At 36.4% G+C, this 27,508-nt stretch overlaps 1 protein-coding gene across 3 annotated transcripts in view; it reads right to left on the reverse strand.

Annotated features, from left to right (window-relative positions):
• Window positions 1-27,508, reverse strand: part of IBTK (inhibitor of Bruton tyrosine kinase) — a 53,822-nt gene that overhangs the window by 19,998 nt on the left and 6,316 nt on the right. For 2 of the 3 annotated variants that reach the window (XM_054062240.1, XM_054062242.1), the window contains exons 2-20: window positions 25,558-26,225; window positions 22,146-22,242; window positions 20,603-20,727; window positions 19,482-19,592; window positions 18,090-18,260; window positions 16,909-17,026; window positions 14,963-15,143; window positions 13,642-13,765; window positions 11,054-11,231; window positions 9,502-9,679; window positions 8,060-8,665; window positions 6,656-6,742; window positions 5,673-5,755; window positions 5,531-5,568; window positions 4,545-4,641; window positions 4,041-4,142; window positions 3,042-3,159; window positions 1,388-1,448; window positions 580-707 (exon numbers count right to left, since the gene is read on the reverse strand). In XM_054062240.1, the coding sequence (XP_053918215.1) occupies window positions 580-707; window positions 1,388-1,448; window positions 3,042-3,159; window positions 4,041-4,142; window positions 4,545-4,641; window positions 5,531-5,568; window positions 5,673-5,755; window positions 6,656-6,742; window positions 8,060-8,665; window positions 9,502-9,679; window positions 11,054-11,231; window positions 13,642-13,765; window positions 14,963-15,143; window positions 16,909-17,026; window positions 18,090-18,260; window positions 19,482-19,592; window positions 20,603-20,727; window positions 22,146-22,242; window positions 25,558-25,881 (2,927 nt within the window). In that variant the 5' untranslated portion in view covers window positions 25,882-26,225. The remainder of the gene's footprint in view (window positions 1-579; window positions 708-1,387; window positions 1,449-3,041; window positions 3,160-4,040; window positions 4,143-4,544; window positions 4,642-5,530; window positions 5,569-5,672; window positions 5,756-6,655; window positions 6,743-8,059; window positions 8,666-9,501; window positions 9,680-11,053; window positions 11,232-13,641; window positions 13,766-14,962; window positions 15,144-16,908; window positions 17,027-18,089; window positions 18,261-19,481; window positions 19,593-20,602; window positions 20,728-22,145; window positions 22,243-25,557; window positions 26,226-27,508) is intronic. The other variant, XM_054062241.1, reaches the window with a different exon arrangement.

The following is a 27,508-nucleotide window of genomic DNA, read 5'->3' on the forward strand; positions in this document are numbered from 1 at the left end:
AGAATACCAGAAGTCCAGAAAACCACCAAGACCAAGCTACTTGATTTGCAGTCACTTGGATCACATTTTCTAACACTTTAAACATATTTTGTTATTCTACATGCAGACAGTAACCACTTCAAACTGATATCAAAAATTCATGCTAAAAAACTTCCTATTTTGCATGCCAATTCTGTTAAGAATATATAGCTTATCAATTGTCTGGGCAGATCTACAGTAAAGTCTGGGTTTCTGTATCTTTTGATTTATCCTAACTCAGCAAAGTTCAATGATCTCCAGAGTTGGTTCCACACATGCACAGGTACTCTCTTCATATGCATAACTCCCAAATCTTACTGTGAACACTAGTTTCACTACCTTTACTCACATGCTAGTTATAAACTGTAAAAAGTGCTCCATTGTAGTTCCATAACATTTTAAAATACTTAAAGGAACTGAGAACAGTCCTTGAATTCTCCATTTGCCTATTTCTTAGTATCTCAATTTTAAACCCAAAGGGAGTCAGGAACCATCCAAGGAGTATAAAGACCATGACACAGCTAGCCTAGTCAAAAATGTTAATGAAAAATAGATACTTACTGAGAATTTTGTTCTGTATTCATTTCTTCCCTTAAAAATACAAAGTTCTCTCCATCTTCAGGCTCAAAAGAACTTATGTCAGGTCCATCTGGATATGGAGTAATTACTCGCCTAACCATAGCTGGAATCTGTAGATGTAAAAGCAGTTACAGTAAGTTTCTCTTAAGTTGTATGCTAGCATGTGTATGAACTCTGGCAAAGAGATCAAAATCTACTGTCATCTAAAACCCTTCTACAGATCAAGTAATTAATTAAGCTACATCTTTAAGCAAAACAGAAGGAGAATTATTTTAAGTGACAGACTCAATTCGTATGTTTCTGCTGCCTATAATTCCTGATAGCAAAAGGCTTCAAGGTTTTGCAAGCATTCACCATATACTACTGTACACAAAGAAAACTGGATTATAACGTGCCTTGGCTTTTCCCTTGTATTGAATTTTAACTTTCACGCTATTTTTAACTGCTTTCAAGATCTATTTGATTAATCTGAACTTCACACTGAAGAAGTCTAATGCGCTTTCTTCTCCTTTCTTCTAAGAGACGCTCTTTTCCACAGGTCTTCCTTAAGTTTTGTTCACACAACAATTGTTAGTTACAGAACATTAATATACTTAACATGTGTAAATAATTAATTTGAAGGACAATACTGTTGCAGCAGTGGCTATTCAATAATGAAATACGAGCTCCATGAGAGTAACGATAGCAGCAGCCAACCTTAGCTTTTGAGTCAGATGTTCCACATTCAGCCTCTTACTCATCTGTTCTCATTTTAAACTTAATTAGCTTCCATTCATGTTGTACAACTTACCATTTTCCTGTAATAAACAGAAAGCTCCTTCACAACTTCATCACTTAAAACATCCAGAGTCCTAAAAAAAATAAAAAAATAAAATTAACTTATACTACCAACCAAAAAAAAAACCCCAAACAAACTCCACACATTAATGAAAAATTCAAATGAACATTTTAGACGAATTTCACCTAGCGGCACTATTACCTACTCATTGTGGTCACCGAGTCAGATGGAAGAAAATGAACAAAGTATAAACTAGTCAATGTCCTTGTTGTAAGGCATGATTAAGCCCACAACCTTTCCAGATGGCCTACCTTTACTGGGCCACAGCCAATATAGACCTATATAAGTTAAGTTACCGGAGACTGGTCACTACTTTACCTATTTCTGCATACTTTCAAGTCTTCCTGACATGTATCTAATACTTAAAGTCTATGTAAATTCTTCTATAAAGCTCAGCACAACATCGTTCGACATTTATGCCAAAAAATAATACCACAGGAACAAACTTCACTCAACAGAACTGTCTCGCCCACCTGAGCAGCATTTCTTGCACAAAGCTGTCATGATTCAGTTCTGTCTGTCTCATATTAGAAGTCTTGCTACCCAGTAATGACATTTTCAGATTTTCACTAAAATGTAGATTCAGTCTTAATTATAGTAAGAATGTTGTATATCCTTTCCAGGCTCAAGATGAAACAAATCTGATTTCAGAATAATACTTAAGACAATGTCATTGGATTTTCACTCTTCTCTCCAAAATCAAAGGTTAAAACGTTTATCCTTCATAAAGATGTGAAGAGAAAAATTGCTAATAAGAATGAATTCCTGTCTCAGTGATACAAGCAGAGCAGTTGTGTGGCACAGCAATGAAGGGCTGGCATTGTCAACTGGTCCATATCCCTAAGAACATCTACAGCCAAAAGGAAGCATGAGAAAGAGGCCAGGACTGAACAGAGTGGACCAACAATAGAGATGGAATTTTTGGTTTTTTTATGTTCTATAGGGTTTTAAAGTCTTTGCTAGAAAAAATGTAGTGCTGGTAAGGCTAGCTCCAAAAAGATGATATGTACTCTGGAAGAAACTCAAAGGTCTGAAAGCATCAAGAGAAGGAAGGCCAGAGCACACCTTCAAATTCCTAGAACCCTAGCTGAATCACTGGGGAAAGCAAGAGGAATTAATTTTTTTAACCCTCACTGCAGAGTTAAAGCAAAAGACTACCAGCAAGTAGGCCCATCCTCTTTGGAAAATGCACTAGCTATATAATAAAGCTACTGAAAATAAACTCCATTCGTGTAGTGACTGGTTTTTTTTTAAAAAAAAAAAAGTAAAAAACAGCAAAAGCACCACAGAAGTTTTATGCATCTTCAAAAACAATTTAAAAAACCTGAACAAGACTAGGCTTAATGTCAAAGCCCACTGAACTCAAAAGTTTTTTTCCCCTTAATTCAGGCTCTTAATGCCAGGTTGTATAACATAGGTAGAGTATGTACAGTTATTTAGCTATTTCTTTCTACCTGTTTGGTAAGAATAAGCCTCCCTTTAAAGTAGCAGCATTCAATCACATTTTAATATTTGATGGCTCCTATTAGTTCTCTCAACCCTTTTGCCTTTTCGTGCTGTCTGAATTTAACAGCTAGTACACAAACACATTTGCATTCTTCCTTACCTTGCTTCAAGCAAAGCTGCCATATTGAGTCCTATGAACTGCAAGCAGGACAGTTTTAACTGTTCTGCATGATACATTGCTGAGAACTCCAAGAGGTCGGCAGCATTCTTTAAAGTAACTGCAAAGAATAAATAAAACAAACTAAATTGGATCATGTGCTGCGATGTCACGCAGTTTAAGACTTATTGCACAGCGTAATCTAGTTACTGAAACATACCACTTCTCCACTCCCAGAAAAAATGCTAATGCCCAAATGGCCGTAGACTACAGTAACCACATAAATTTGTAGGAGTTTGAATACAGTGGCTGCTTCACAGAAACAGGCCCTACCTACACAAATGTCAGTTTCACTATACTGAAACTCAGCAGTCCAAAACAAAAGTGGAAAAAACCTCTTAAAAAAGTAAGTTCCATACACAGCATAAATAGTTCTTAAATCTCCAAATGTTCCTCTAGCAGGGAGAAAGAAAAAGGGAGGTGAAGGTGTAGGCGGTGAGGGAGAGAAAGAGAGAGAAAAATGGAAGTCACTAAGAAATGTCAAGCAGAAATTGTTTTCTAGAAAAGAGAGATTTTCATAGTCATATAGAAACAACATTGTGTCAAATAAACAATGAAACAACTACATAGAAGGACAGGAATAGAAACAAACTTCATTTTATCATGTTTTACAGACATAATGTTTCAATTCAATGAAATAAAGGGTTTATAAAAGTTTAGTTTATTTGTTGTAGTGGTCTTGGGGTTAGGTTGTTTTGCCTTTTTTTTACTTTTGTTTTCTTTATTAAAGCGTGAGTTGAATTCAATAGTGCATAAGGAATGGAAGATCATGCTGACCTAGAACATCACCCAGACTAAAGAAGCAACTGTTAAAAGCAATGCAACGAACAGCAAGGAATATAAGGAAGTAATTCTGTGCTGAAACAGGCAAGAACATTAAAGTCTTTTAAAAAAAAAAAAAAGGATCTTTTTATTCTCTAAACTTTTACAATAAAAACTCACGTTTTTCTGCAATGGCTACTTCACAGATTTCTTTGAGTCTGGATATAAGTAGTTGGTCTGCCACCACAAGAACATTACATATGAACTCCACGTTTTGAGAATCTGGAAAAGAAAGCATCAAGTAAACGCTGTGGGCAAGTCAAGAACGACTATAACACATACAGCTTCAACGAGATTTTACCAAAGGGTAAGTGTAATGGATTTGCAAATTTTAATGGGATTTTCAAAGCACAAGGAATAACTCAGAAGAACACAAATAGGTTTGTTTGTTTGTCTGTTTTTAAGCAGAAGAAGCAGGGAAAATTAAAACTGTGGTTTGACAAACTAAACAAAAAGTACAAAAAGGCCTGGGGTACAGCCATCACCTCAAGATCCAAAGCAAGAGTCACAAAAATTTGGATTTTATAAGTAAGTTTCAACACAAGCATAAGGTATTGAAATCCTATTTTCAAAATATAAAAACTGCAGGAGCTATAGTTGAGTTGAAAATATATTAAACGGCACCTTTTATCTCAAGAGCTTCATCTGTATACAGGTAATCTACAACAATCTGTAGTATGTCAGAATGGATTGGCATTTCCAGAGCTGAACAACAGGAGGCCTAAAAGGCAAAAGGATTTAAAAAAAAAAAAAAACCCAAACAACAAACCACAGAGTAAAATAAGCTACTTTGAATCAATTACAAAATTAAGAAGGCAATTATATTTTATTCAGCCAATGAAAATGTAACCCGCAGTCTGAGTCAAAGTTAAACTATTATTTAAGCATTCACACTATCTGCTCAAGTTCTACAATTAAGAATTGATTGCAGCAGAGCAATTAAAATCTGCCCAAATTTCTAAATAAATATTTGCAAAACAGCTCAGTGTTTCATCAGTTTGAGCATCTTCTCTAACAATCCCCCTTGACTGTATTACTTAACTACATTTGTTTAAAAGTAGAAGTACAGGAATCCTCTATGCAGGTACTGATCTGCTTTCTTTTCAAGGTAAAAGTCTGATGAAATCAGAAGTTCCCATGCAAGAATAAAATGAAAACTAGCCATTACTGTTAATCACTCAGAAAACAAGGTCCTTGGCAAATTCTCCATTACAAGAACCATCTCAACCATTAACACATAGCTTCTGAATTCCAAAATTCATCCAAAGCAGCATCCCATAACAACTGTCCAACAGTTTTTATGAGCCCCTGAATTAGCTCAAAATAAACCCCTAAAGCAAAAGCAATACTTTTGCAAAAGTAATAATTTTTCCTTTGATATACATTATTACATGTATTCGTCTGATTTAATGCACAAACTCAATAGTACAAATATAGATATACAAATACAAAAATGTTGTTTGTTGCTTTCTTTCTTCTTGCAAACCAGATCCAAGAATCACCCTTTCCTTCTCCCCAGTATTTATGATAATTATTTTCAGAAAAACTAAAAAGCTGTCACATATTTGATGCAACAAAGCATATTACCACACATCTTCTGGCAAGCTTACCTCAATCCATGAGCTGCTTAACATGCTGTGAAAATAATCTGTAAAGAAAGGCATTTCAGTTCAAAATGCAATAAAATTTTAGCTAAAAAAGACAATTCAATTTTTTTTACATCTATATAAATGTATCAACACACATGCATACCAAGTCTTGCACAAAGTACACACTTATGGCACGGAAATTCCTTTCCATCTAAAGATTTCAGGGTCACATCACAGAGGTACGACCTAGAAGATATTTAATAGGATCAGAACTGTGACTATTGATAAGAGCTACAAGTTGTAAACTCTACAAAGAAATGTATACTTCAGCAAGTTTGATTTATCCTTTAAAATAAAACACACCTGAGCTTTAATAGTATCATATAATGTGAACCTAAAAGTATAGGCATGATATTTTCAAGTGAGAAATATTTTGTCCAAAGTTGAGCTCTCAAAATTCCATCCGAAGTATTTCCTTCAAAATATATGCTAAATAACTGGTTCAAAATTGCATGACCAAATACATTTAGTTCTGACTCATTTCAGTCAATCTTAAACGGCCCATGTTAGATTAGGTATTTCTTTTACATCAGTAGCTACTATAAGCTTTGGCAATATGTTTTAAGAGTGAAGTAATACAAATTCTGTGAAAATACCACTTTTACACAACGCAGCTTTTACTATATAAGTAGACTATTTTACTATATAAGTAGACTGCTTTGTGTATAATCAAGCAGTCACACCAGGAATTAAAAAAACCAAACATCACTGATAAAAGCGTAAAGAATTTTTTCAATCGAAAGATACAACAGATTGTCATAGTTTGAAATATATTATGCATTTTTTTATTTCAAATCCATGTAGTCTTATTGTCACAGCAAGCATATTTGCAAAAAATCAAACTGCTTTTGACTGGACTACCCACAACACTTCTCCCGGCATCAATATCCTATGATGCAGTTAATCCACAGAACACATTAATGTACAGCAAAAAGAAGCAAAAATATACCATATATCATCTATCCCAGATTATTAATTCATAGATCAGTTTATAAGCATCTACAGAGAACTTAAGAACACTTAAGATAAAGAGATGCCAAAAGAAGAAGTTGGCAGGGGCAGGGAAGTTTCATTTTAAAAGTTTACCATTCCTTCTGATTTAATTTTGGTTTGTTCCCATTCTTCTTGTTGACAACACTAATTTTTCCATTTTCTAACCTGACTCCATCCAACCTGCAAATCATTAATAATACAATTAGTATACAGCCCAAATCATTATGAACAGCTTCACAATATACAAGCACTCCAGTAGGCTCATATTGTAAGCAAGAAAAAGGATCACAGTCATTCATATCACAGAAAATTAGAAAGGGCCAGTCGTTACTTGGAAGTCTTCACTGGAGATGTAAAATGTAACTGACATTCTTTATAGATCTTAGCTATTGTACTTGCTTTCTTAAATAAAAACTATATGGCTATAGTAAGGGCTGAAGTTCAGCATCAGAGTCAAAACTCTATGAGTTACATATACCTCTACCACCCAGTTACCAAAACAAAAAGACAGTGGTTTGAAAGAGATGCATATTTCACTACAGGCTTCTTTACCACCTTAATTCATCAAGAAGGCTTGTGAACGGGATCGTAAAGACATAGGAGTGCTGTTGGTGGATTACAAATCCATACACTTTTAAAGGGAAAGTGCTTTAACATGGACATTTTATGTGGGAACTCAGTTTAGCAGCAGCTTCAAAATTTTGCTGATTTATTTTAGCGTTTGCAAAAAATACAGTAAAAAACCTGCCCTGAAAATAAGTTCATGCCCTCCTTTGAAAAAAAGACAAATGCAGAAAAAAAACAAACCTGCAGAGGTTCTACATAAATATTTAATCTCAGTTCCTTTAGTTCCAGCACATAACATTAAAATGCATCAGCTAAACAAGAACTGAACTTTTCTCTGCATTGTTTTACACTAAACATGTTCATTGTTTATGGAAAAATGGTAGATTATCGACCAAAGCATAGAAATTCATCAGTCCAAAACTCAATGAGACCAGCTTTCTGTAAAACATCAGTATTTGTTCTGTTACAACAGTCATTCTGGAAAGTCAGATGATTTGCATCAGATGTCAAGTCTCAGAGAGCCCTGAAAGATATGCAGGACAGATGTTTTAAATACGTTATTTAAATACATCGTTTTAAGTGTCCCAGAGTTCTAGGTCACAATAAGAGGGCAATAGCACACTTTCATCGCATAGAAGCCTACTGAAAGATGATGCTTTAAGTACATAATCAAGCTATAAAAGTCTGCTTCTGACATAATTTAAAAAGGTCAGACAAGTTTCCTCTTGCTTAAGAGAACAAACTTGATGTTGCTTTAATGATATGACACAGTGCATGCAGTAAAATTGCATACTTACAAACAATAGAAAAAAGGAAAACTTATCAACTCCAACTAGAGTTCTACTCTTAATAACAACTGAAGTTAGACCAGTTTAATTGAAAGCACTCCTCGAAGTTTACTGACACAGAAATGCATTTCCTTTCACCTACCTTCCACTTAAATTGCCGAGTCCAAACTTCTTTGCAGCGCTTTGCAACATTGTTACAATGTTAGCTTCTTCACCAGCTTTGCCTTTTTTAGATTTGCTCTTCTGTTTTTCATTTATAACTTGCACTTGATTATTTCTATAAATCTCAAATGCAGACTTTCCATTAACATTTCCATTAACACTATCATCAAAACTCATTTTGCTCAGGTTAGAAATTAAAGTGTCCTGATATTCTTCTGATTTTCCTTTATGCAGGATTTTTGGTTTATAACCATGAGTCAAAAGATCACAAGTACCGGTATATATGAACTGCAGAAGGTATGCAAACAGATCTGGATGAACCTTCTCTATTACATAAAGATCACATCCAACAGCATCTTCATCTTTACGATGGATGTCTGGAGTGTCTAGGTGGTTGCCACCAGAAACAAACAGATTCTTGAAGAAGCCAGAACGTACAGCCAAGATGTATTTGTGCACAGGGAAGGTTCTTGTGCCAATTCGAAAAGTCACATCATGGATGCTGTCCATTTCATCTGTTTCATCTAACAGTTTGCCAAAATCCTCTCCAAAACGTGATGATGACACACTTGGAATTTCATAGAGACTAGAACAAAATGAAATCCATTAAAAAAAACAGTATTTACAGGCTCCATAAATTTACATAGTATCCTTAGTGAACAGGGTAAGGTTGCTTTCATTTGGCTTGTTTGGGTATTTTCTTAGATTGCTGGACTAAACATTTCTTGTCCTATTATTTTAAAAAAAACTAATAATACAGTATTTAAGCAATTAAATCACATATGTAATATCTGCACAGCTTCAGAATATCATAGTATTTTGTCTTTGTCATGTAGCCAGTTAATACGTATTATCAGAGAACCATCTTATCTCCACCTCATTTTTCTAAAAAGATAACACAGAAATATTTGCTGTATTTCATAACAATCCAAAGCAATAAGTAAATATTAGCTTTTGTCTTTACCATTTGTATTGGAAACTATTATGGCAGTGCAAGGAACATGGTTCAGAATTATACATACTCATTTTACTTTAAACAGTTTTTTCTAAACAGGTTTTTCTAAACAAAGATTGACTTTTCACCTGTATTTAAAAGCTGACCATTGGTGATTACTGAAGAAGTGGATTTTTAAGTATTTAGAGCTCAGTGTGTTGAGAAATACATCGCAAACGCTTGCCTTAAACACATTATATAAAATATCAACACTATCTATACTAATTCTGCAAATATATAAGTCTTTGTGTAAGTTCAAGACAGCTGTTTATTAACAATTGCTATCCTCTAGGAGTGTGGATAATCAAATTTAACCTCTGACTTCTGCTACGAGTAAAAAAATGGTTCCAAACAGCAGAATGAATTAATTGCAATCACACACATTTTAAAAAAAAAAAAAATTACAGTTGTTGATATTTAAAATATACCTTGTTTTAGGATCTGACTGTAAAACAGCAAAATTGCAACCATTAGGATCGGTGGCAATACTAACAGCTCGGTGGACAAAAGTAAGCTTCTTAAGTTGAATTCTTTCATACACACTGTTTGTGTCATGTTCATAAGACACATCACATGAAGAATTCTGAAGACTTGATACAAGTTCTGCTAAAAAATAAAAAGATTGGGGAAAAAAAAACACAGAAAGGCCCAGCTAATTAACATGCAACTGATAAAAGGAAAAGGCAAGATTTATGACTTCTGTTAGTCCATTGACAGAGTCACTGAATAAGTCTAAATTTCAGCTCTCTTAACTGAAATGTAGGAAGACATTTTCAGAATAAGACTCTACATTACATATAGGAGAGCTTATACCCAAAACTCATAGCAGAAGTGTTTTGCCATTTCTTCACATAAGGGAAAACACTCCATCTAACATTTAATGCATCCTGTTGTGGAACAAAACCAGCTGTGCATCAGTCCACAGTAGTGCACATTTTCTTTTTCTGTCATATCAGACTTCCTGTTGTATCTGTTTAAATTACATGCAAACGCAGAAAATACTATTAAAAAACGTGGTAGTCTTCGAATATTGGATTTTCAAGAACTGGATGACTGAATACATGTACACCATTCACCATATTCATTAAAACCTTTCAAAAACAACAGAAGCTCTCATTCATTAAAAATCAATGGTGAACATCAACTAGACATTCAACCAGTCAACAGGTCTGGATTCTAAAGTTTCCCGGAACATTCTAAAACTACAAAAATAATAGCAATAAACAGAGAGTGCCTAGAGACACATACCGGCACCAGGACAATGAGAGCAAAAAAAGGAGATACATTTTGTGTTTCTGTAATGAGGGAACAACTACGTGACATGTAGAATAGACAAAAGTAGCAGAAGAGTAAAACTAATATGCAAATCTGGATTGAGCAACAAAGGAAAGATTTTTTTGTTGTGAAAGAATCCAAAAAAATGGATGGACAAAACTAAAGATGGAATATCAGTATCAAAGGAAGTAGAACTGCAACATAAAGCTATATGTAAGTTCAGACAGGTATCTTTCTTGCAGAAAAACTATCCATCAAGACCTACTCTCAGCAATATGAGACAAGTTAATAAGGTGGAAATTGTTCTGACCCTGTATTATGCCCAGATAAGTGTCTGAGAAACATGATAAGGCTTCATAGACTTAGCTGTGCAAGCAAGTACATGCTCTTTCTTTTGTGTAATGCCAGTCTCTCAGGACTGGTCATCCAACATGTGACAAGATTATTACACCGGACCCTTGTGCTACTATTACTCTTCAGAACTACCTTTTTTCCCTGAAATTCTCTACCTCAAGGTTAACTGAAAGCTGCAAAGTAAGTAAATACTAGTATTACTGAGGAAAGAGAACAGTAGTGGTCAATGTTACCAACTGTCAGCCACAGAGGAAAGAAAAAAAAATGCCACATAATACTGTTAGCGACTGTAAAGATTCAATTAAATTTCTATATTAAGTACTCAAAAACCATTAAGAAATCACAGCTAACCTTTCTTTTCTGAGATTTTTTTCCCCTCTTCCAGCCACTTCCCTGTAAAGGCTTCACCATCCTGTGTGACAAACATTATTTCATTTCCATTTAAAGCAACATCGGACATGAAGACTTGCCGGCCATACACCCAACGACACTGCTTCATGGAGTTGTTAGATGACTTCCAGCAAAACACCTATAACATTGTTTTCACAGAGAAAGGAAAAATCCTCATAACATATAAAAGTACTTGTATTTTAGATGCTACTTTTTTTTTTTTTAAACACAAGAACACGTCGTCTCAAAGTTGAGTATAAAAGAGGAAAGACATTCTTCAAAATTATATCCTAAAGTGACATAAGCATTTATTACAAAGAACCCAGAAGTAAACCAGGGAAAAATATATTATAATATCAAGATGCATTTGGCCATGAAGGGCATTTGAAAAAGTTCTCTAAATATTCAAACACCTTCACAACAGCTTTTGCTGACACTTCAACAAGGATAGCAAAAGGTGTCATCAAGTCAAGAAAAGTTTAATCTCATTCTTAATTTACAGATTTGTCCAGCTGGTTTGCTTATAAATCAGGCAAAATTCAAAGCTATCACACCAAAAATTTAAACCATTTCCTGTTAATTGTTTGACAAAAATCTCAGATTTCACTGTACCAGCCAAGGTTTTGGAATGCAGATCATGACTAAATGGAAATTTCAAAAGATTCAACAGAAATGTGAAGAACTACATGACCAGCAGGACCCCACCAAGGTTTACTGTAGATGTCCAAAAGAAGTGAACATGAAGCAATAGTGCCATGCAAGGTAAAGCCCAGATGGGGCATTAGTGGCATAAAAACTGGGCTTTCATTCTCTCCCACTGAAGGACCAGCACAGCTCTCTTAACATCTACATAAGGAAGGGACAAAAGAATTTGAGTAAGCTATCTCCTTTCCCCTCTCTTGAGCATTATGGAATCACAGAATGGTTGAGGTTGGAAGGCAGCTCTGGAGGTTATCTAGTCCAGCTCCCTGTCAAAGCAAGGCTAGGTGCCGAAGACCATGTTCGGACAGCGTCTGAATATCTCCAGGGATGGAGATCACAATCTCCACAGCCACCTTTGCCAGTGCTCAATCATCCTCACAATGAAAACGTGCTTCCGGATATTCAGAGAGAGCCTCCCCTGTTTCAGTTTGTGCGTACTGCCTCTAGTTCTGTCCAGTGGGCACCACTGAGAAAAGCCTGCTCCATCTTATTTACATCTTCCCTTCTTCCCTTCACTGGAACAGGCTGCCCACGGAGGTGGTCGAGTCGCCTTCCCTGGAGGTGTTTAAGGAACGGGTGGATGAAGTGCTGAGGGACATGGTTTAGGGAGTGTTAGGAATGGTTGGACTCGATGATCCAGTGGGTCTTTTCCAACCTGGTGATTCTGTGATTCAAGTATACATTCATTAGATCCCCCTTGAGTCTTGTCTATTTTTTAGGCCGAACAGTACTCTCTTAAAGAGAGCACAATCAAGCCAGACCACAAAGTGCTGATTCAGGAAACACAAGTATTAAGATCACATCCTTCTCCTTACTCAGTAATTTATAATGTCTATAAGCATGGAAGGTCCCAGCACTTACCAGTATTCAGCATGGAAAGCTATGCAATGTAGACTGGCATAGTTCCACTAATGCAGGAAAACAAAGTTTCTTACTAATAAATCAGCATCCCAAAGATGCTGAAAGGGCACTATCAATAGCACTGATGCTAGAGGCTAAATGGCACATGAACAAATACTGAAGTACGAATTTATAATCTCTGAGACAACTAGCGACTTAATAAACAGCTAAGAGCATCGCAGAACATAACTTAGTCAAATGCAAGGAAAGAAAATTAAATACCCACATTGCTCCTTGCTCTGATACACAAGCTCAGTCTTTAACATTCGTTAAGGCAGCATTTCAGTAACAAAACCCTTTTTGTAAACACCACTAGATGGCACTGAAGGCTTAGATGGCCCAGTGAGCGGAACTAGAAAAAGCTAAGGTTTTGAAGGGTCCTATAAACTGCTACTCTACAAAAGAATGAGGGAAGGAAACAATAAATCCACCATAGCATTCCAGTAGTAAGTCAATACAGTGTAAATACTAAGACATTCAGCAGGTTTAGCTGCAACTTTTCAACAATAAAGGGGAAGCTTATGTACAGAACAGTTGCTTTTCAGCAAAGGCTCAAACTTCTAAGTCCTAATAGCTACTTCAGAGACTATTTCTGGAAGGCATAAAAGTGACTGCATAGGCAGCTGAGAGGAGAAACAGGGAAAAAAAAAAACTCAAACAGAATGTATGATATCTAACCACTTATGTATGTAAAAGTAAAGTCTAACACCTTCACTGAAAAGCCACTCAACATTCACAGATCTAAAAATAAACTACTGTGCATTACTTTGGTAGCCTTTCCAAAGCCCTTTCTTCAAAAAAAAAAAAATTGAAATTACAAGCAGCTCTACAGAAATAAATCAGGTATTTTCCATGTATGATTTTCTCCTGTCAGCTTCTTATGTTTAAAGTTCAATTAATTAGTATGCAGCTTGCTATGTAATTTTATATCTAGGGACACAACTTACTCTGCCAGCTTCATCCAGTGCTAGAATGCAAATCTTCTGACCCTCATTCTCTTTAAGATGCTGGGTATCTACCTTATATTCCAAATATCCCCCATTAACAAGAACTTTTTTAAGGTTCGGCTGTCTGAAAGAACACAAAAAAACTAAAATTAGTATTTCTTCATTATATACTGATGCTTCCAAGACAGTTATCTTTTTCAATTAGAGGAGCAGTAAAAACACCATAGTTGAATCAGTGCCACTGAATAATTATTTTAGTTTCTCCCTACTGGTATTACTAACGTAACTGCTAATAAAATACTATTAGTGGATTGCACTTTTTTGCTTTGCTTTCAAGTCAGTCACATTATATCCACACATTCTTCATAAAATTCCGTAAGTGAAAACAAGTATATGATTTAGCTTTGATCTTCAACATTGCAATAATTACAGCCGCATAAATTTCATTTAGCTGTTTGTATTAAAAGATCTATCCTAATTCAGCAGGTTTTTGTGGGGTTTTTTTAACCTGATCAAAACCATGCAAGCTATCTCTTTTCAGCTTCCTAGTATAACAGCACAACACATGGTATTAAGTTTCTCCAAGTGTCAGCACCTTCATGCACAACCACGTTAAAAACAAAGTATAAAATAATCAATAAGCACTGCTAGAATTTGAAATGAAGCTGAAAAGTTAACTGGGAGTTAGCTGGGAAAAAAAATGCTCATTATCTCTTCTAATCTGTTATTGCAAATTAAGTAAGAGAGAATGGAATCAAATAACTTCTTAAATTTATGAGTCATGGGCCCAGTTTCTTCTTCTTCTTCAATGGGATTTACATTCAAGTTTTAGCATATGGACCACATGATGTTACAACGTTCTCCCTTGCAACCTTAATTACCGTTTATAACATACTATAGCCACACATTAATTATGAAATTCAGACCCCAATTACTGATCCAAAACCATAACAACGTAACTAAATAGAATAGCAGCTCTTTTATGCTCCTACTAAGATGCATTTACACAAATTCAGGCTAACAAACGAACAAAAAAAATAGCAGTTTCAGTATTTTTAAACCTATGGCACAAAATATTTCCTCTTAGTAAGTTTTATTTAAAGATCTTCCATAAATGGCCAGTGGCACCTTAGCCGCATCTAAGAAAACCAAATAAACAAGACAGCCACAGTTCATATGAAAGAATTGCAAATGGAGAAAACTCAGGAGCACTGTATCATCTCTACTTTATGCATAAAAATCTTTAAAATAATTTGCAATAAGACTACAGCGAAATCTTCATCTATTGTTCTTCATGACAAATTAGAAAAGCAATACATACTTTGAAGCCATCTTCTTACACTGATAGTCTGCAAGTAAATAAATATCCCCTTTTCCCGTAACGCATACTGTAGCGCCATCGCTTGCAGAGACCAAGGACACAGAGATATCTTTATGGTGTAGAGCAGAAACTTGGCGAGGTACAGTTACACATTTTTCTCCATTAGGATCCAGCAGATAACCTAGAAAATACAATACATCCCAAAACCATTATTTGCCATTTCACACATTGTCCACTTAAGGGACACTTTACTCCACTACCCTGAAGAACCTTTAAATTCTAAAAGACTTCTTAAGTGGTTAGATAATTCATCTTCAAAGTAATTAGACAGATAAGAGACCCACCACACAATTGTTAGTTCACCACAAATATCAGAAAATATTCAAGACAAAAAAAAAATGAAGTAAGGCACAATCTGCATGGAAAGCTATTAAATGTGGTTCGACTCTGCAGTGGTATTGCCTTTGATTCCAAAGAAAGAACATTTATTTCATCATATTACAGTTCAAGACACTAAAAATACTAACACATTGGCATAAAACTGCAGATTATTTCAGCTACTGGAAGATACCAAACAAACTTGTTATGCAAATTACTGTAAGTGCACATAAGCACAAAGGCAGGCAACTACAAGAAACAACAGACAATGTTGGAGCTACAATGTAAAGTCTCTGAAAACATAGATTAAAAAAAAACCAAACCAAAATCGAAAAAAATAGCTCATCACTCTTCTGCTGCATCAAGCAACCTAACAAAAAGCATCTCATACATAACAAAACCCTGCTCTGTGTGCATTTGATGTCGGCCCCACAGAGTGGATCAGGGTACAAATATCCAGGAAAAAAACAGCAAGAGCTACCTCTAAAATTGGAAGCAACTCTGTCACATGACAGCATAGCACTATCCCCAAACATCTTAAGGAGGCAAGGTTTATTACCACAGGTCTGTCATAGTGCCCAGCTGATACTACTACCCTAACGATCCAATTACGGTCTCCTTTTGGTACTGCACCAGGCCATAGGCATATCAGAATAATCTCAACAACACAATGAGCCACAAAGAAACTTACAGGATGGGTGCATATAAAAAAAGCATGCAAAAAATATTCATTAGTAAGATACTTCTCTGACAAAGACACGGTTTTCCACATACTTTTTCCTATCTTAAATAAGAATACGAAAAAGTGTCTGAACCGGACGTCAGCGCTGATGCAAACTGATTGTAAGTACTAGAACTAGCTAACAGTTTTGTTTGCACACAGATACAAAGCTGAAGAAATGCAAATCCAAACCAATATTGCAATACCTGTTTATTAAAAGAGACAAAGCAACTAAAATATCCCATTAATACAACAAGTTTACTAGCTGGTAATACATTTTTATGAGGTTCTTTCTTGACTTCAGAATAATACTGAGTCAAGGGAAGATTCTGGTTATGATGCTGTTAAAATTCATTTCAGTTTAAAAAGTTAGTATGGAAAAAGCTATCAGTAACATGTTTACAGTGGCTGGTGCAAGAAGATAGGCAGAAATGCTGAATGCTAGTTTGTAATTCATTAAGGGCAGTCCCAGCCAGACAGCTGGAAGGAGACAAGCAATGTGCAAGACATACAGCAACATCTGCTTCCTGAAAGTAGCAAGACCACACAAGATACATGGGAAGGCAAAAGAATTAAGAGAGTTCAAATAACAGAGCTAAGTCTGACTAGCCCCCCTCAGCTCAAAATGTGAAACTGACTGGCAGTAATGAAAAATATTCTTCAAAAGAAGTGTGAAGGGATGACATCAGACTGGTTAAAAAAAAGAAAAAGTTAAAAAAAAGAGAGAGAGAGAAGAGAAAGCTTTAACCAGCCTTCAGTTATAAGAAGTAGATGACAGCTTTAGTACATGAGTACCAGTAACATCTTTTAATGGCTGAGTTTTACTTTCAGAACACTTCTACCTTACCTAGTTGGCCGCCATTCAGCCCCATGGTATACACTGCTTCCTTAGTCCATAGCACTGTATGGAATCTGCCTGCAGCCACGCCAATCACCATTCTACCTTTCAGGTTTTTTGCCTGAACCTGAGTACAAATCCAAAGTACATCTTAATATTAAGCAGCAACAGGTGAATTTCACATGTACAAACTTCTGACAACATTCAACTCCTAAAGTCATGAGGAATGATGCATTGGTAAGAATCCACATACAGTCTAAAAAGTTTGGATTATTTCAGAAGTTTTTTAAGTTTCTCTCTATTGCACTGGAGACTAAAAGTAGTAAACTTTTTGCATTATCTAGAACTCAAATCAAATCTCCTTAGGCTGCCTTCATATGTAAGATGTTGAACATGACTGCACACGACAGGTGTAAGATAGTCAAAGAAGACTCAGATACTGCAAAAGGCTCAGCTACAAAGTTTCAACTTGTAAGCCCAAAGGTCCTAACTGCAGTGTTGAACACTATATTCTATAATACTATACTAATTCCACACTTCAAAGTTACCTTGATTTTCCAGATCCAGATGATCAAGATCAAAGTAAATACTATGGATACATAGATATCATTACACCATTGAAGAGCATCTCCTTGTACCCAAGCCCACTATCCTGTTGGACTTTGGCCAACTATTCTTCCCTACTTTTGTAACGCTGGTAGTACAATGTTATACTCTAGCTGAAGCTTCCTTTAATAGAAGGTAATGAAACTCTTATGTACTAAAAAAAATTAGAAAAAGTTATAGATTGAGCATAGAAATATAGGCAAGTTGCTGATGCCCATTACCCTCTCTTCCCTGTTGCTATTCTTCCTAAGCATTATGACTCAAGAATCAATAGTGTTTCCAGCAAAGGATACAACCACCAAAACACTGAGATTCATCATCCAGTGACTCAAAAGGAGTAGAAAGCATGAATCCCAAGTAACACGTACCTATTACTTTTACATCATTTTGGCTACAAAACATTTTGGAGAAGAAAAGCATTTTGGGAATTGTACCTTGTACTACAAATTTCAGTACAGTTCAGGTTATAAACTAAGACATATATCAGGACACAGGTAAGTATTTAAGATTAAGATGTATAACATAGAATCAAGGTTTTATCTGAACCCACACAAACAAAGCTTTTTGACTGGTGTTATTTTTACCTGTCTAGGGACACTGCAATTAGGAGGAGGAGGAAGAATACCCAATTGACGGAAAGTATTTAAACCAAATGTGTAAACATATCCATCTTCTGTTAAAACAACGGTATGATCCTTAGCCGCAGCTATCTGGCAGCACTGATGGCCAGCTAAGCCTTCCACGAGTCTTGGAACCTGAACAAGAAAAAATAAAGTTTGGTATAAACCAGTGGCTGCCCATGAAACTAAAAGTTATACCAACAGGAAGTCATGACTAATACTGAACTACAGATGAAAATGTATTTAATGTAAAATAGACTCATTAACATAATTGCCACAGCCAGTGCAATAAGACAAACAACTTTCATTTGAAACACATTCACTGCTGTTAGGGAAGACGATTTTTAACCTGCTCCAAAATTAGGTTAGAAACTGTATCTTCAGTACAGCTGGACAAATACTAACTATTAAACCTTCTGTTTTTCTTTTTAAGTTAACTGTGAGCAAGAAACATTTCTCCCTCTCTAAAACAAAGGACAATCCTAAGAAAATTCCACAGAATAAGGAAGCAGTTCTGCATCTCTAACTCTTCATGCATTCAGGGTTCAGCTCTCTTTTATTGAGCAGGGTAACATCCCAATTTCAAAACAGCAAGTCATAAAATATTCTAACTTCATAGAATAGCATCTTTTTAAAAAAACGTGTTCAAAAATGAGCTGCGGTCTTCACTACAACATTAAGCATCATAATACCAAGTTCTACCAGATACCTGACATGAGAAATTTTAAAAAAATTATTGTGCTGCCAACTAAATGCACTTTCATCATGTAGCACACACAGTATAAGATTCTGAAATCTATGAATCCTATTGCCATCATATCTTTGTCTTGTCATATTTTCTTTTGCATACTGCAACAACGTACTATTCAAATGAAAACGTTAAGTGAATTTCCGCTCAATAGCTATGCAAGTCTAGTAAGAAGCAACTCTACCACCACTGTTCATGCCACTACAGCTCCACCGTACTGTTGTTCCCTTTGTGCCAGCCTTGACCCTCAGGTGGCACCATAATCCTTTTTAAGAAGCCAGACCAGGCAAAAGAGATTTGCTTCCACTTACCTGGCATTAGGTAGCCTTTAAGCAACTCAGTCGTAACACAGAAGTTTGACTACAGTACCTAACTATCTTAAATTAAAACATATTTAAATGCACATCCTTCTACTTTCTGCCACCTCACTAAGCAGTACTAGAGGGCTTTTTTCTTTTATTTGATGGGGACCAAGAGGGTTGGTTTGAAATCAACAGCAAATTGGGTTTGAAAGCACACTCAAAGAAACTCTGATTCACTTTTTTAGACTTGTAGTTTGAAATAAAAGTACCACACTAGGCTGCATGAGATAGCATAAGATAGCATACCAGGCATGTTTGTTCATCACCATGACCCAAGCGTCCTCCTTGTCCATGCCCACATGTATAAACTTGGCCTTTGTGGGAAAGGAAAACAGAGTGGAATTCACAGAGTACCACCTGAAAGGAAAAGGGCAAAAAAAAGAGTGGAGGAAGCAGTATAGGACATTAATTTTCTCAGATAATCTGAAAACATCTGCAAAATCTATTTTGTGAAGAAGTTCACCTTTAATAGAGATCTTTTTGCAAAAATACAAGATACTAGTATTAAAGCACAGGACTGCCAAATCAAGTCACAAGGAATACAAAATATTTGCTTTAAATTCATTACGTACTGCCTTAACCTACTTGAAGGGATCTACAGTTCGTATTTATTAAAATAAGTTCAAGCATGGCCCCTCAAGACCCCAGGCTAATAGAAGCTCAAAAGATCAAGTTTTAAGAGCAATAATACTGCCCTAAGAAGAGCTGAAGGAAACATGTTAAATCTGCAGCACAGATTGCCTGCCCCGAATGCTTGTTCAAGTTGTACTGTAAACTTCAAATATTCTTAAAATGAAGTCTCAAGAAGTTAGTAGGAATAAAACCACTGTTAGGGGTTGAGTGCTGAACAGCACATGCTGCTTTCAACACAAGAAGAACCTTAATTCAACATGCATCAAATAGATTCATTGTCCCACTTCAGTTCACTATAGAAGTTGCAAAGAGGTCAGAGACTCAAAATAGTTACAGAAGTATGCGCGAGAATTTATGTAATGATACAAAAGCCAATGATATATCCAAGGTAAATAATACCAAAAAACATTCTTCTCACCAAAACAGAGAACCATGTTTAACTAAGGGTGATCGGGTGTGGGGGGAAGAAGCAAGAATATAATACAATAACACTGCTCTGGTACTCTTTAGTTGCTCTAAGCTGCTTGTCAGAACAATGGAAACTGCTTGTCGAGAAATAACTAAGAAGAAAGAAAAAGAGAGGGGAAACAAAGCCAAAGAACACACACAAAAAAATTCACAGCCTCAACTTTTGTTTTATGTGAATTTTCAAAACTTGACAGCATTTTTGATAGTTGTTCCAACACCCCTCCAAGTTCACCAAGAAAAATACCTACGTAATACTTTCAGAATACCTGTTTGATATACACGCCATTCCGAGGAAAAAGGTCCACCAATTCAGGATGATGTTTACCCTGTTGACCACCATGACCCAAAGTAAAATTTATATTGCTTCCCCATGTGTAGACTTCAGTGGGATCTGCAATGAAAAAAATTCTCTCTGCAACTTGTAGATACACCAGTCTCATGCATAACAACTTTGAAAAATCAACTCCTGCTGCTTGTATTTAAAATCTAAAGAGTAAAACTACTTTTTACCTGAAACTGAACTTCTGAGATTAATTCTTATGAGAAGGAAGTTGCTATGACAAAATACTTTAACTCAATGTACAGATGATGATCAACATTACTTATATATATTTTTTCCAGATGTAGAAAAGGACAGCATTCCTCAGCAGCAAATTTACTTATGTTTTCAGAAGATAGCTGCCACCTTAGATTATATGTGCTTTGTTTCAGTTTACTAAAAACCCTTTCCCAAAAAATTGTTATGCTGTCATGTACAAAACCCAAACACTTTCAAATAAGATGTGTGGCCCAAAACTAACACACTATGTTTTTTAAACAACCTCTCAGTTACAATCTGAACATCATTTTCTGATGAGGAAGAAATTAAAATCAATGCATATTTGATCACGATGAGCTACTACTAAAAAGATTAAATAAATTTAATATATTTCCCCAAATCTCAGAATTTGTGTAAATCAGAAATACTTGAATTGACTGGAAACAAGCTGAAATGAACAAATTCCACTGTGCAACAAGACTGAAGTTGGGGATATGGAGAAAAGGGGAAACAAAGGGAGTAGAGAAGTGTAAAATGGCATAAAAATAACTAGAAGCTACTGGAAAAACTACTCCCCTGTCAAAAAAAAACTTGTGTACTCTAAGTTATTCTTACATGCTCATTTCCTATTTGGAGGAATCCTATTTAGAGCGATTATAATGAGTTTCTATCAAGCTAACTTGCCTATAAATATTTTGAAGATTCAAGAATATATTCCCTGTCTTTCCACAAAAGAGACAGAAGTGATATGAACTACTCTGTCAAATTCAAAGACACGAAGTCTCTCTGATAAAGTAAGCTGAGCTAAAACAGCAGAAAAAGTCACGGATTAGTTGAGATTGAAAGGCATCTCTGGAGATCACCTAGCCGAACACCTTTGCTGAAGCAGGGTCAGCTAGAGCAGGCTTTCAAGGACCACACTCTCTCAGGGGTTTATTATCTCCAAGACTGGAGTTTCCACAATCTCTTTGGGTTACCTATTAACCATTTGCTGTGGGGCCAGTGGTTGGTGTTGCCTTTTTTATTATTATTTTTCAAACCTTTAAAGATAGTCATTATCCCTTCATGGCTGCTACACATGTATCCTCACCTATGGCCAAGATTCTGCACCTGCTGTCTTATGACATTAGTGACTCCACATCTTCAGATATCTCATAACCTACACTGTCCTAATTAGAAATAGAAAATACCATCTACACTGCTACATACATTAATACATTGTTGAAACATGTCTTCCTGTAAAATACAATTTAAGCTACTTGATTTCCTACCAGTCTTCTTGAAGACCACATGAATTGGCCTATCTTTCATCACAAGATCCAGGGCTGATAAACCTTCTTTATCCTGAACGTACAGATTAACACCATGCTGAAAGAGAAGGAGAATAGGGGAAGAGAAGATCAAAGTTAAAATTAAACTTCACAGCTTAAAGTATGACTGGTAAATATTTAAGAAGCTAAACAAATCTTTAATTGAAGTTTATTATGATAAAAGAAAATCTTCAAAATCTTTCAAGTAAACTGTAAGCAGATTTGGAAAAAAAAGTGCAATTCTGTTCAACTACATATACACCACGTTGATCTATTAACTACGATATTATTATATGCATACTGATGGGCAATAAGATGTAATCACAGAAACACAATCGGAATACACTTGAATATAAAGCACTGCCATCTGTAATAGCAAGTATCTACCGAAAACACATTTACCACCTTCGAAGAATAGACTCTTATATTGACATGTTTACAGAACCAATTTTGACAAGCTGTAGAAGTGAGATCGAAAGTGTACTATGGCTTTGAAAACAAGTAGGGAACACAGTTCACAGTTGCTGAGAAAGGGGCACGAGGACACGAACAGCCAGACAAAACAGCCACAAGAAAGCTTCAGAAGCACAAAACATGAACAGGTCATTGCTTTATAAATTTGAGATGTAGATATTCTCTGTAAATATCATTTTCTCAATACAAAAGAGTGGTGATACCTGACTTCCTTAAAACCAGTGCGGTTGTAGCAGCAATCAGATTGCTGAAGGGAAGAATTGCACATGTCCACAAGCAGAACCTAATGGATAACACAGCTATACCTATGTACCACAGCTCATGGGTCACATAAAAGAAATCCTTACAGAATTTTACATTTAAGAGGTAAACACGTGAAATAAAACAAAACTGAGGGAGCACAACCCATTCAACTATAACAGAAGGACAGGTATCCACATGCGCACTACATATTTTAACCTGTAAATTCACTTAATAAAACACTAGTCAGAACAACATACATTCTCCAAATTATAAAGGTAATCCTACTAGCAACAGTGCTATTCATTATATGACAGAAAGACCAACCTATCCAGGCAGCTGGATATTCTTCTCTTTGGCAGCTGCATAGGTCACTCGCAAGTATAAAAGAGACTGCACTGATATTTGTGTGTTCTTAGTTTATAAAAGCAAACCCCATCTGCTGAGTGGCAAAACCTGCAGTTAGATACCATCTGAAAATAAGCCACAACTGCCTCCAGCACACAACAGAAGTCAGTCATCCAGAGTAGCTGGGTACCCCAGGGGTTGATACCATGGCAATACTGTTTAATATCTTCACTAATGACCTGGATAACAGGACGAAGTGCACCCTCAGCGAGGCTGATCAGGAAACAAGACCAGGAGGAGCAGCTGTAGGCCGGGGGGTTGTACTGCCATGCAGAGGGACCCTGGAAAGGCTGAAGAAGCTGGCTGAGAGGAACCTCATGAAGTTCAAAGGGAAATGCAAATCCCAGCCCTGGGGAGCAACAGCTCAATGTATCAATATGGCTGGAGGCCAAGGGGCTGGAAAGCAGCTTGGCAGAAAAGACCTGGAGCTCCTGGTGGACAACCAATTGACTACAAGCCAGCAATTTGCCCTTGCACAGCCAAGAATGGTGAAAGCATCCAAGGCTGCATGAGGGATCATTGCCAGCATGCATTACTCAGCACTGGCAAGCCACAGCTGGAGTGTTGGGTTCAGGTCTGGACTCCCCAGTACAAGAGAGACATGGACATATAGGAGCAAGCACAGCAAAAGGCCATGAAATAATGACTGAGGCATCTGACAAAAGAAGAGGCTGAAAGAGATGGGATGCTTGGACTAGAGAAGGCTCATGGGGGTGCATGAGAAGAGGTCTTCGTAATGCTTATAGTAAATCCTGACTGGAAGTGGCAGATGGGGATCACAGTGATATCTAGTGGCAGGACGAGTAGCAACAGGCACAAATTGAAATATAAGAAATTCTGTTTAAACCTAAAAACCATATTTACTGGACTAGAATTAAAACACCGGAACAGAGATACTTGAGAGTGTCCCTGGAGACGTTTCAAAATCCAAGTGGACACAGATCTAGGTAACCTGCTCTGGCTGATCTTGCATGAGCAAGGTGTAGCTCAGCTATTTCATAACTCTACTCTATAATCCTTTCCTGTTGTTGCTATAATACCTTTCCATAATGCAGTACAGCAGAGAGGCTTCAGTTAAGGAACTGGGAGGCAGAGCACCTTCCATGAATTGTTTTTGTTGTTTCTTAAGAGGAATATCAGCAGAGCTAGGTATCAAAAAAACCTCACTAAGTTTTGTAACTGATACAAAAGTAAAACACATGGAAAAAAAAAATGTATAAACCTCCTGTAATCAAATATCAAAGATACAGATATACATACACGCTAGAGGACTGAATACTTTTTCATGCACCACGTACACAGTTTCTAGTTTCTAGGGAAGAGTCACTTACAATTCTTACACAAACATTTACTTCTGCAAAGTTCAATGAAAACCTCCTCACTATGTAAGTAACAGTACATTAAATTCATATTTAACACTTAGCAGATGGTCAAGAATTAAAAACTACTAGATCGACAACTATTTTGCTTAAGCTGTTCAAAGCAGTTTAAGCCTGCAAATGGGTAGTCACTACAATTTAAAAAGGCTGAACTCAAAAGGGAAACACATTGCCTTAAAAGGTTTGGTTTTAAGTAACCCTGAACCACGCATATTTAATTTTCTCACATAGTTAAAGGTACCCTGAATATCTCAAACATATGTAGTACTTCCCTTTGCTGTACTTGGTAAAGGAAGAACAGAAAAGCAATTGAAAAATACGCACTACTTGCTAAGCGGTAGGGACGAAACAGCAATTACAAGAAAGGACTGATGGGAACTGAGCAAAAACCCTGATTAGAATAGGAATTAAATGGGGATTCAATTAATAAAATGCTCCATATCTTGAAGTTCTTATCTCTCAAATGTAAGATTAATTTTTAATTATAATTCCATTTCAGTTTATTAGTTTATGTTCTCTACAACCATTAATTGGCTTAAGTACTGCAGAGTCTACTTTTAGAGTATCTCTAGTCTGATCACTCTCCACTTTTAAGATTCTGACCTTGATATCATCCACACAAACTAGCCTTCAGGGTAGCCCACAACTAATCAGAAATCCTTACTCAGTTCCAATTTCTGCATGGGTAAAGGCAGGCAACTTTTATGAACACAAGGACAACTTCCTAGTAAATCAATGCACTGCAATCTAAATGCATTATTAAGACACCCTTAAAAGGCTTTCAAGCAAGTTTAAAAACCCCACTTGTACATAATAAATACAACTCTAAAAATTGTACACACCAAGGAAAACTACAGTTCTAAGTCACTCACCTTCAGTAATGACAAAACACAATCAATGTATCCATAAAATACACCTCTGTGCAAAGCCGTCCATCCAGACTCTTTGTCTTTTGCCAAGAGATCTACTCCTTTGGTCTCAGCCAACCAGTCCAGCACACCTTTTTTGCCACAAGATGAAGCAAGATGTACAACGTTTCTGCCAAAGGCATCCTTTATAGTTGCAGCATTGTAGCAGTAAGAAGAGAGAAAGGCCTTGATCTGGCCTTCGCTTCCTCTGGTTACCACAGAAATAACATCCAAAGCATGCTGTAGAGATCGACACTTTGAAGTGCAGTCTGGCATGACAGAACTCATCTTCACTTCTGAAGCTGCTCCTCTCCTTAAGGGGAACAACCCTTATGTGTATTAAGGCACTTAAATTCAGTACACAGCACAGTGCCTTAAAAAACTTGTAATTCCAAGGATGTAAATCCAGTTTTATTGAGCTGCCATTAGAAATCTTTGTACTGTTATGTTTGGCACTTGATCCAAATAAATATTTATAAATATATATTTTTAGAAGTCTTATTCCACCATCTTATATAACAAATATTAATGTCCATAGAAAATTCCAAAAGTGAACTACCTCAAGTGTGGAGAGGGGGATTCCCCCTCCACACTACCTTATTCTTCTAAAACTCCATAATTGCAAGGGAGACCTGAAAGAGAACAAACCAGAACACATTAGTCAAAAAAATGCTTTTCTCAGGGACTCTATCAATTTAAATACATACCAAACTACCCTTCCTGTAATGTGGCAAGGATTAAACCACCTGCCCATGCCATCTGAGCTTACATTCCATCAGTTTAAAAAACACAGGACATCATTTCCCACCTCAGCCTCCAAAGGCACCTCCCTCCCTTTCTTTGACATAAATCTTTGAGGCTACATGGTGAACTGGATCAAAAAAGAAAGTCATCTGAAGAGGAAAAAAAAAATGGTTGCTTTCCCAATCTCAGGGTCGTTATGACCCTCAAGAGTTTACTGTGTAATTACATCATTACTTTGTGATCAGAAAGCAAGGACTGAACTAAAACACTGCTGAGGTAAGGGCGAGATCAAAAACAAAGCACAAAAAACACCCCCACACCTGTCGAGAAGACCTTGGCTAACAGAAGCTTTGTTAGTCACACCTAGAAGGAAGGCGGGATAACCACAGAAACCCTTAGCCACTGCACCCTTCCCTGGCCTGAAGGCCATGCCCATCTCCTTACTATGTCTCTTCTGTAGAATCAACAGGAAGCCTATGCAGAAATGGAGATAGCAGCATAAAAATTACATGTAAACCCATCTAAAAAACACAAAACAGTGAACTACACATCACTGATACAGTGCACAACTTAATGTGAATTGCTATTCAGTTCCAAAAAAATTTGTGCTTCACTCTTTTCAAGCATAAGGCGCAAACTGAGTGGAGCAGCATTCAGACATACATTAAACTCCTTGATGGTTTTGCTTACTATGCAAAACGTAGTTTCAAATTGTTCTACCAATAACAAAATATACCAAAAGAAAATGGACAATGCTACCGTAAAAATGAATAAATATAACTAAATATGTTAGTAAATCCTCAGAAAAACAAACACTGCTATCTTTCCAGCTCAGCAGTCATTATACGCGTAACCATACCCACAGACCATGTACACCCACTCCTTGCTGCCGCCCCCCTGCCTGTTTATCTTAACTTCCACTGCTATTCAAGCGCTGAGTGTATAACCATATTCTGTTCATGTCTCTATCTGCAAAGACATGTCAGGAAAAGATTGTTTAAAAGAGAAAACAGAAATCCTAGCCCTCCTATTTCAGGATTTATCATCAAAATTGCCACCAAGTTGAAAGCAATCAGTTTAGAGCAAACACTACTAACGGAATATTAACTTCCAAGAAAAAAAAAATCTAATGCAAGAGTATTCATTTAAACATCTTATGACAAAGCCTTCA

This window comes from Cuculus canorus, chromosome 3 (genome assembly GCF_017976375.1).
Source record: "Cuculus canorus isolate bCucCan1 chromosome 3, bCucCan1.pri, whole genome shotgun sequence".
NCBI lineage: Eukaryota > Metazoa > Chordata > Aves > Cuculiformes > Cuculidae > Cuculus > Cuculus canorus.